General features: G+C 44.0%; 2 protein-coding genes across 5 annotated transcripts in view; one reads left to right on the forward strand and one right to left on the reverse strand.

Moving 5' to 3' along the window:
* Window positions 1–203: 203 nt before the first annotated feature.
* Window positions 204–4,774, reverse strand: THYN1 (thymocyte nuclear protein 1). 4 transcript variants are annotated; one of them, XM_012644295.1, is made up of 8 exons: window positions 4,714–4,774; window positions 4,407–4,483; window positions 3,119–3,300; window positions 2,240–2,308; window positions 1,785–1,877; window positions 1,121–1,216; window positions 747–897; window positions 204–415 (listed from the first exon to the last, which is right to left on the reverse strand). In XM_012644295.1, the coding sequence occupies exons 2-8, from the start codon at window positions 4,447–4,449 to the stop codon at window positions 369–371; spliced, it is 681 nt and encodes a 226-aa protein (XP_012499749.1). In that variant the 5' UTR covers window positions 4,450–4,483; window positions 4,714–4,774; the 3' UTR covers window positions 204–368. The 4 variants fall into 4 exon arrangements, with proteins under 4 accessions (XP_012499749.1, XP_012499751.1, XP_012499748.1 ...); XM_012644297.1 differs by having other exon boundaries at window positions 4,662–4,768; XM_012644294.1 differs by having other exon boundaries at window positions 4,407–4,768.
* Window positions 4,775–4,928: 154 nt separating this feature from the next.
* Window positions 4,929–10,131, forward strand: part of ACAD8 (acyl-CoA dehydrogenase family, member 8) — an 11,111-nt gene continuing 5,908 nt past the window's right edge. The window contains exons 1-6 of the mRNA XM_012644299.1: window positions 4,929–5,083; window positions 7,111–7,211; window positions 7,637–7,806; window positions 8,432–8,541; window positions 8,966–9,042; window positions 9,443–9,580. Of these exons, the coding sequence (XP_012499753.1) occupies window positions 4,975–5,083; window positions 7,111–7,211; window positions 7,637–7,806; window positions 8,432–8,541; window positions 8,966–9,042; window positions 9,443–9,580 (705 nt within the window). The 5' untranslated portion in view covers window positions 4,929–4,974. The remainder of the gene's footprint in view (window positions 5,084–7,110; window positions 7,212–7,636; window positions 7,807–8,431; window positions 8,542–8,965; window positions 9,043–9,442; window positions 9,581–10,131) is intronic.

The following is a 10,131-nucleotide window of genomic DNA, read 5'->3' on the forward strand; positions in this document are numbered from 1 at the left end:
AGGATGGTTTAAACCTCTTGTGACTTCAGGGGTCGGTGAGGGAGACTGGTGGAGAAAGACTCAGTGTTGCCAGACTGAGTCTCAGCCCTACATCCTGCTATGTATGGCCCTGCATCTTGTGGTGCGGCAGAAGGAGCCAGCCTGAGGGAAGACATCTGTGGTGGAATATTCCATTGCACTCCATGCGGTTTTAGAAGAAAAGCTTTCAACTTTGATGTTAATGTTTTATTGAAAAAAGTACACAAACCCACCTATGTATACAAGGCCAGGTAAACATAACAAGCAAGCCGCCTCACACCTTCTTTTGTCTTAAAAAAGCTTGACTTCTTTGAAGTAATGTCTTGCCCATTCCAGCAACAGTGTCTCAGTTAACTTGGTTCCTTTTCCTCCAGGCTCAAAATAAAATCAAACTCTTCTACCAAAAAGGGGAAAAAAGAAGGGAAGGAAGAATTAGGTCTATGTCTCCTCTTGAACAGGGAAGTTATGCCAGGCACAGGTACTTTACATGTCACCGAGGCAGGCAGTCAATCCTTCAAAACCTATGGAGTTTCTTACCAGGGGCCAGGCACTGTTGAGTACTGGGTACACAGTAATGGGTACTTGGGAATATCCCCTCCCTTATGGATATTACAGGTGAAGATACTGACTCAGGTTAAAATACCATGCTCATATTTAGTCAGGTAGTAAATGGGAATTCATGGGGTCATTCTAGTGTGTGGGTGATGAGGTAGAGGACCCACTCTTACCTTGGGTCAGGGGCTGAATTGACAGTCTCTGGCGAGTGAAAAGAGTCATATTTTTTAAGGGGCCACCAGTAGCTTTGTGAGCTTGATGATAGGTTTTGAGCTCAGCCAGGGGGATGAAACGCTTCATCATCCGAACAAACTGTACATCCACCTATGGGACAACAGTGTACATGACAGAAAGACATGTCCAGCCAGACTCTGCCCACTGGGTTTTTAACTGCTTGCAGGAGGTTCCTGTGCAGGGTTGCCAGTGTTCTGTTCTTACCTCCAAAGTTAGTGTAACCTCATCTGAGTAAGAGCTAGGAGGTATACCAGACCCTCTACCTCCCTTTGTCCATCCTTCCCCTCTCATGAAACAGGAAGAATAGTCTTACCATGGACCATTTGGGGTTGTCCTCTTTGCTGGATGGATCATAATGGGGATTGTTTTTCTCAAACTGTGTGTGGTCTGGGTAAGCCTCCTTCACAATCTGAAACCAAAACCGAGGTCTCCAATCATGTACCTACAGTCAGCTCCACAGCCAATCTTTAATCCACCTCTAACTTTCATTTCTCACCCTGCACATTCTTACCCACAGAGCCAATGAGGGCTCAGATATATAGATATATGGAGATAATACACAGTCTAAGGCAAGCACAGTTAGGAAAATCAACCCTGTTTTTACAAGTCTTAGAAGCACAATCTAAAACCAAATGGTAAAAGTTATTACTGGTATCATTGGTTTTTTTCTACCTGTATAGTTAATTTTATCCTGAAAATTCTTAGCTTGGAAGATCTACCATCAGGCATGTTTTTGAATGCGACCAAGGCTTAGAGGGGGAGGTAGGTCTGTGCTAGCTGGACCTGAAATGAAGGCCTGTTTGAGTCCTTGTCGTACAGGAAGGGACCAGGGCAGTTTTTCCCTGGTCCTACGACGGGGTGGGGTATAGGGAGGGGAGTACTTCTTTTTTGTTACCCACTTAAGCCGTACCACTTTATAACTACATGAGTCAGTCTCTAGAGGGAAAGGGATTCAGATCAAAACCTGCCTAACTAACCTTCATAAGTCCTGCGATGCCTGGCTCTTTGCAGTTGCTATGGTAGAAGAAAGCTTCTTCTTCCAGCTTCATGGCCCTGAGGAAGTTCCGAGCCTATCCCAGAGGAAAAGACACAAGAATGATCCTCCTCACCAGCTGGAAAGTACTAGCCTCTTAGCAGAAATCAAGTCTGCTTTCATTAGATAGGTTTTTCTTTTTTGCATCTTCTCTTCAATTCATAGGAAAGTTGTTCCCCTTTTCCAAGATACCCAGACTTATACCAGGACACTGGCAGAACACAGCCCAACTGCAAATTTCATGTAGTCAGAGTAATTAAGATGTTTTTTTAAATATATTTTCAGGTTTACATTCTGGGAAAAGGCAATCTTGGCCAAAAGGTTCTGCTATTAAATAAGTCGTAAGGAGGAGGCAGGCACATCCCTTGGGTCTCAGGGTCCTGTTCCTAACCCTCTTACCTGGTAGTTGCGAACACCATCCCAGCATGTTGTCTGCTTAGGCTGTGCTTTGAGATCCTCAATGCCAAACTAGGCAAGAAGAAATAAAGTATTCATTAAACAATCCTTAGCCAGCTGGTAAGCATATATGGAAGCAGACAATTCCTTCCCCTACATTGAGAGGTGCTACTGGCTACAGTGGAAGTATGTGTAGTTCACTGGGAAGCAGTTCCACTGAGCCATTTCTGTTGGATGAATACAAGTAAGCCTTGTTATCTTATTATCCTTGCCAATTAAGAGGATTAGTTGAATGGATAATCCAGATTGATAAAGCAATCTTCTGGTTACATGCTTTTCACTTGTTAAAGTATTGTATATTTCTTATGTAATATTTCTACTTATATTTTCCCCAGACTATATTAAAATTGGTTTACATTTATTCCCTTAATGTGTACCAACCATTGGCAGGGAGACACCTAGAAGCATGGAAAGTGTTAAGAGAAAGGCAATCTAAGATTGAGGATGGCAAATTATCAGGCCAAATCTAGCCCCATTCCTGATTTCCTAAGTAAAGTTTTACTTCAACACAACCACACCTGTTTGTTAACAGACTGCCTAGGGCCACTTTCTTGCTACAAGAGCAGAGTTGCAACCGTAAGACCCACAAGCCTATAATATTTACTGTCTGGCCCTTTGAAGAAAAAGTTTGCTGACCCTTGCTCTAGATAGAGGATTCACAAAACAGATAGTTGATTGTAATACATCCTGCTGATTTTAATAATTTTTACCTTTTCCCCACCCTTCAAAGATGAGAAGCTGGTGTTGAAACCCTGTGGTGTTCCATATTCACTTATTTAAAAAAACAGCGTGAAGGGACTGGAGACAGGTACATGGTCTCACCTTCACATCTACACCTTTCTCTAATCGGCTCTCTGGCTCTGACTTCATCAGCCAGTAGCTACTTAGCTTCTTCACAGAGTTTTTAGAGGCTGAAATCTTCTGAGGGCTGGAGTTCTCCACCTTAGCTGATACCTCACCTGCATCCTCAGTTTTGGTACGTTTTCCCAATAGCCCCTTCTTGTCTGCAACGGGAGAAGCAAAAAGAAAAGATTTATCATGCTTGCTGAGAGGTAATGTTCCACTGTGGAAAAAGCTTATGCTTTAGAGTCAGACCCAGACTCAAATCCTGGATCCATCAATTACTAGCTGTATGTGGCACCTTAATGTAATGTTAAAGAAATTTCAGTTTCTTATTTATAAAAATTAGACAAGAATGCCTACCTTACAGATCTTTTGGATTATCCCGTCAGTGGGATTAAAGGGCCTGGCAGTAGGCAATAAATACTTTCCTTCCCTCATTCTCTATGCCTTTGCTCAGGCTGTTTTCTCCAGTGAGGAAACTGAGCAGCACCTACTTGGAGCTGTTTTGAAGATTAAATGAGATAGTACAAACAAAGGGCTTAAACAACGCTTGGCGTTATAGTAAGTGCCAGCATCAACTGTCATTAAATATTATTTATGGATGTCTAATGCTCTGAACCCACCATACCTAGCTAGCTGAATTTTCTAATGGTTCCCTAAGAGTTAACATGCACACTGCAACGCCATGTGTTAAATAACTACAATGTGCTGTAGTCAATCTGGAACTCTTGCCATTCCCAAAAGAGCTTTCTCTATCTTCCATCGTTTTGTTCTTGCTCTGCATTTACTTAGAATGCCATTCATCCTTGCGAATATAAAAATGACATCACTTTTTCTGAGTACTAAAGCTTTGCCTGTGGAAAGCCTTCCCATTTTTCAAGGCTAGACTCCAATTCCATGGCCTTCTCAAGGCCTTCCCTGTGATTACCCGTAACAATCCAGTTTCCTGGACCCTGTCACTTAAATCTGTTTGCATTTACCCTGAGAGCAGGGAAACCTTACCTTAGCACATGCCACCCCATACTGCAAATATTCTTTGTGCTTAACAAACAGCTGTTACTTCAATGAATAAACAAGCACAAGAGACTCTGGGTAAAAGCTTGGTGGTAAAAGTAAAGATGACAGAGGGCGATAAGGGATGATGGAATAAGAAAGAAATCACGAAGGATTCTCCCCACAAGCACGGAGTAGAAAATTAACAGTATTAAACAGGCCCTAGAGAAATGTTTTCATGGGGCTGCCTTTGTGCAGCCTAGGTGCAGCTCACCTGGGCCAGCATCCCCAGCCAGCCTCTTCTGGGGTCTCGGCATGGTATTCCAGCAAGGGGCTGAAGTGCAGAGGATTCTGGAATCAACCAAGAGAATCAAAGCTACTACTACCAAAAAAACCTACGCAGAGCAAGATGGAGGCAACGAGAGGAAGCCTAGAAAGCCTCAGACTTTTGCAAAGAACAGAGACGACTGTGCTTTAAGCCCCTCAAATCTTCCCCTCCGTAATCTACGCCATTTCCATTTCGCGTAACCTTCTCCTAAACTCTCCTTAGTTTGTTGTGGAGCCGCCTCTGATCCGCTCACCACGCAGGGCCCACCACTCCGTCCCTCCGAAGCGACAGAGGCGAGCTGCACTGGGTTGAAGACAGGCCTCAGGCGTGCCGGCCCCGGGGGTCTCTGGGAGTTGTAGTCCCGGCGCCTTGGCGCCTGCCTAGGAGCCGGGCGGAGAGGCCTGTGTGTAGACTACCATCCCCAGGGTGCGGCGGGGGCCGCGGTGTGGGCCAAACACGACTGCAGCGGGGGACGCGGGAGCCCAGAGCTCGACTGGGGCAAGGAGCGGCTGCAATGCTCGCGAGTGGCTGCCGGCGACTCGGGGCGCGACTCGGCTGCCTGCGCGGCGGGATCCAGGCTCCTGCCCAAACCGTCCACCGGAGCTTGACCTCCTGCATCGATCGTAAGGCCAGCCCTGGGAGTGCGGGGGCATCCGCGAGGGTCCGCGGTCTCCCCGATCTGTCCCGTCCCCCCTCGCCCGGCTCCCCTCTGTGTCCTGTCACCCTCGCATGCTTAGAGAACTGCAGAAACTTGTGACTTTTTGTTGGTTGATTGATTTTTAAAATCATATCAATAGATCATAAAGGTAGTGGGAATGTAAAAAACTGGGTGCTGGTGGTGATAGATGAAGAAAAGCTCCAAGGTAATACCAGAAGATTTGCTCGCGTTTATAGATTTATAACTCAACACCTATAGCTATAACACATTGTCGAAACTCGTGCAGGAAGTGGGAAACTATCGGAGATAACAAACCTGAATGTTTTTAGGCAAGAGGCAAATAATTTGAATGTTAATAGGGACTGTTGGGGACCTAGCGGGACTAAGTGATTACAGCCAGTTTGTGACTTCTCTGTCAAGCACCTAACCACTTTTTTATTTATTTTAAATAAATAACAGTTTTCTTTATAGCAGAATAAATCCCTTAGATTGACACTAGATCTATAAGGTACACTAGGGTATAGAATACTATTTTCTGCTCAGCGTCCTAAAACTCCTTCAAGAGGTGCTGCCTTGTTCTAGCGTTCAGAATTTGGTAAACCAGGTCACACTGGTTGATACCAAAGCAGATAAGGAATTATTTAGAGGTTTTTTTGTTCTTCCTTTTTTTCTTTTCATATTCTACTTGAGTTGCTGTACAGTAAAGGTTTTCCTCATTTCATTTGGGCTGCTTTTCTATTTAGCTTTACCTTTTTAGTATGTTGGCTATCTCGAACTCCGTCAGTAACTCTGACAAAAGTTCATGAGGCCTGGTGTTTGTTTTGTTTGTATAGTGTATTTCTTTGGGGAACTTGGGTATTTTTACTTAGTCACCATGCTTTCCTGTATTTAATTTGCCTTTTTTTGGTATAATTTACTTTTTAACTTACCTCTTCTACTTTTTTCTCCAAGTAATACTCTCCTTTTGTTAACCATTCCCTTTTCTGGAATTGATTGTATTTGTTATCTGTCTAAAAGTAATTATGTTGTATTTACTTATGCATGTGATTTATATAAAACTATTCCCTGTTATTTATTTAGAATGCAATTCAAATTTATTTCTTAAACCTTGAGTTCTTTGAACTACTGGTTTTAGGAAGTAGCCATTTACAAAAGAACTCTTAACATTTATGGAGCTTTTACTAGGATTGAAATTCTGTAGTGCTTCTGTTTGCATTATCTGTTTATGTTGTTCTTGGTGCGAATGGACCATATTCATCTTTGTAACCCCAGCACTGCTACGTAGTAAAGACTCAATAAATATTCTTTTGTGAATGATCTTTGAGCTATGATCTACAGCAGCAAGAGTATGTGAATAAATGATCCGATGGCCAGAGAACCATTAATTGTTTATCCCTAACTTTATCCCTGAGAGTAATACCCAACAGAGGTTTCTGCTCTGAGCTTCTCAAGGTAGCCTAATCTTTAATCCTCACTATTCATTTCTGAGTTTCCCATTTTAATGAGAGTACTGATCACAGACAGAAGTGTTTTCTCTTCGCTCACACTGCCAGGCATTACTGACGCCCAGGTTTGTCCTAGAAGAACAGGCTCTGCCACCTGCACTTGTGTTCTCTTGGAAGGACTTTGCATCACTAGAAGGCACTGACGTAATTATTGTCAAGTGTGACTCCCTAGTTTTCCTTTAGTGCTCTTTAGCATTGTGACCCCTACTTCGAGGGCTGCAACTGTATTTTAGTAAGTGGCTAGGGTAAGAGACATCTGGAAAGTCCCATATACTGTCCTACGTTGATCTGGGTATGTGTTAGAACTGTCGCTTCTCCATCTCAGAAACAGATTAATGATTGACGATGCCATTCTCTTGCTGTTAAAGGCTGTACTATGTCTGGCAAATGCTATAATAGGTCCACCATCTCAGCCTCACAGTGCTTCTTCGCAGTACTCTTCCCTGACCGCTGTTCTAGAACTGAACATATTCAATCCTGCCCACAGCTTCCATGGGACTTAATGAAGAGCAGAAAGAATTTCAGAAAGTGGCCTTTGACTTTGCTGCTCGGGAGATGGCTCCACATATGGCAGAGTGGGACCAGAAGGTAGGCATTATCCTTGTAGATAGATAGTCCAACAAATGCCTTGTGCAGTGACCCTTATTTTCATCTCCTTATAGTCCTAATTGATCAGTGTCACTTACCAGCTTTTCCTGCAAGTGAGAGAACTGATAATGGAGGACTTGTTTTGTAGAAGGTATCCTTATCATCTTGTAGATATCTTTTTTTAAAAAATTGAACAAAGATTTGGACATAAAACCAAGGTAGTTGTATAGATAATAAACTTTTTAATGCCAGAAAAACAGTTCTTACAGAACACAACTTATACTACTGTGAGACAAGCAGGCATATTAAGTTAAGAGAATCCCTACACTCCCAAATGCAAACATCCTACTTCCCTCAGTGAACCATCTAAAGGAAAGTCCATCTCTGGATCAGTTACTGATGCTGCTGCTCTCTTTTGTACGTAGGAGCTGTTCCCAGTGGACGTGATGCGGAAGGCAGCCCTGCTAGGCTTTGGGGGGGTTTACGTGCGAACAGATGTGGGCGGGTCCGGACTGTCACGGCTCGATACCTCTGTCATCTTTGAAGCCTTGGCTACAGGCTGCACCAGCACCACAGCCTATATAAGCATACACAAGTGAGTGCCCAAGCTTGGAAAGCACAGTGAAGTGCTCACATGGATTGACTGGGAAATTTCAGATTCGTAGGAAAAAGATTGATCGTTTCAAGCTGATTGCCCTTGAGGAACTAGACTCAAGAGTACTTACCAGGTCTGCTGCTGCCTGTTGGACTTGGTTGTGTTGTCTTGTGCATTCCTTAGGGAATTAGGTCAGCCAGCCTTCTCCCCAGTCCTAGATTGAGGTGGTACCAGCAGATTTCTCCAGTAGAGTGAGTGGTCAGGGTCCTCGTACCCTTTTCTTCAATCTAAAGATAGAACCACCAGTGATTTGAGAAAGTAATAGAAAGTGCCTATAACTCTGATTTTTAGGGGCCCATATAACCTAGCTAGAAGTAGAACGAACATCCAGGTGAGAAACCGTGGCCCTGGGTATCTCTGGATGGTACATATTCCAGAAACATGTTTTAATCCGGTCCTTTCCTTTGAAGTTGACTTTTCTCAATTGTGATTTCCCCTTCCCACTCTCTTCTGCTTCACCCTGTTTTGCTGCCCTGCCCTTTGTTCTCTCTTCCATCCCCCCAATTTCCTTTTCTTTTCTGGCTTTGTTTCTGTCAATGACTTGTCTTCTTGGTGTACCTATCAGCATGTGTGCCTGGATAATTGATAGCTTTGGAAATGAGGAACAGAGGCACAAATTTTGCCCACCGCTCTGTACCATGGAGAAGTTTGCTTCCTACTGCCTCACTGAACCAGGTGGGTTTGCCGTACTGTAGGCGACATACAGCAGGGAAAGAGGTGTGACTCAGGTGGAGTCACCAAGCACTCCTTCTAGCCTGTTGACACACAGAACCACTTGCCAGCACTTTGGTTGCAGCGTAATAGAGTCCCATGACCTGATGTCACAGAACCGAGAAGCCTTTAGGCCAGGGGCCCTGCAAGCTATAGAACAGAACCTCCTTGCAGAGGCTCGCTGCGGTACTCTCAGACAGTGATCCAATTGGCGCAGCAGTTTTTACAAAGTACAGAGAATTCCTTTGGCCATCTGGATTTTATAGTAGCACACTCTGAGCTGTTTGCCTCTAGGGAAGATTTCCTGGGAGGTGAAACTGTGTTGGGCTCCCTCGACTTCCCTGACTTTCTCACCCCTCTCTCTGCTCCCTTTTGATACCCGCTTCAGGAAGCGGGAGTGATGCTGCATCTCTTTTGACCTCGGCTAAACGACAAGGAGATCATTATATCCTCAATGGCTCCAAGGTACTGGCATGCTGTCCTCTCAGAGCAACTTGGAGATCATTCCCACCTTCCTTCTGACATCCGCTAGTTCCTTTGCATTTACGAGGTAATATTCCCACAGAATGTTTACGTTTTAGGAAGCACCTCTGACCCGTTTCCCTTTATTCCCTCTCACTCTTTCTGTGTCTTCAGATCTGATTCTAGGTACTTTCATTCACTTTTGTCTGTCCTTTTTATACTCTCATCGATAAACCCCGGGTTCCCCAGTTACTGCAGCTACCTTTTACCCCTCCTCAGTCTCTCTGTGCCATTGTTCCTTTTAGTGTCCTATTGTTGGGAAGACCTCAGTGGTTTTCCCAGACATTAGGCTCTGAGAACTTAGCATTCCTGATCCCTACATGCGCCTTCTCCAACCCCATAGGCCTTCATCAGTGGTGGTGGTGAGTCAGACATCTACGTGGTCATGTGTCGAACGGGAGGACCAGGCCCCAAAGGCATCTCATGCATAGTTGTTGAGAAGGGGACCCCTGGCCTCAGCTTCGGCAAGAAGGAGAAAAAGGTGAGTGGCTGTTGGACAGGAAGCAATTGAAGGTATGAGATTCTGCCACCTGCCAGACCAACTCCTGCCCTTTTCAGAAAATAGGTTCACATACCTGCTAACCTACCTTTGAAGCAATTACTTCTATCAGGATCTTTGACAGGAGCATGTAAAATAGAATAGGACATTGTTAAAGAACCACTAGGCCTCTGGGGAGAGTAGCAAAGTTTGCCAATAAGTCCCAAAGGCCACCTGGTATTTAGTGCTGTCGCTTCTCCTGCCTCCTCTTTTGGTCTATATTTCTTATCCAGCTTCTCATTTTGTTGTAGTTTTTACCCCAGGAAGAGATATATATAAAAGATCTGGTGTTAGCCAGAATTCTCAGGAATGAACAGCATGTGATCTACTTTTCTTCTTTGACTAAAAATAAAGTAAAACTCCTTAGAGGTGGCTGTGGCTTATTTCAGTAATCTAAGAAGGACAGTGTTTCTATATGTTCTTGGGAAAGTAAGACGTGCCTAGGATTAAGAAACCTTGTGTCTTCCTTTCATCATAGGATCAAAAAAAAAAAA

The sequence above is a fragment of the Propithecus coquereli genome, unplaced genomic scaffold (genome assembly GCF_000956105.1).
Source record: "Propithecus coquereli isolate 6110/MARCELLA unplaced genomic scaffold, Pcoq_1.0 Scaffold209, whole genome shotgun sequence".
Taxonomy (NCBI): domain Eukaryota; kingdom Metazoa; phylum Chordata; class Mammalia; order Primates; family Indriidae; genus Propithecus; species Propithecus coquereli.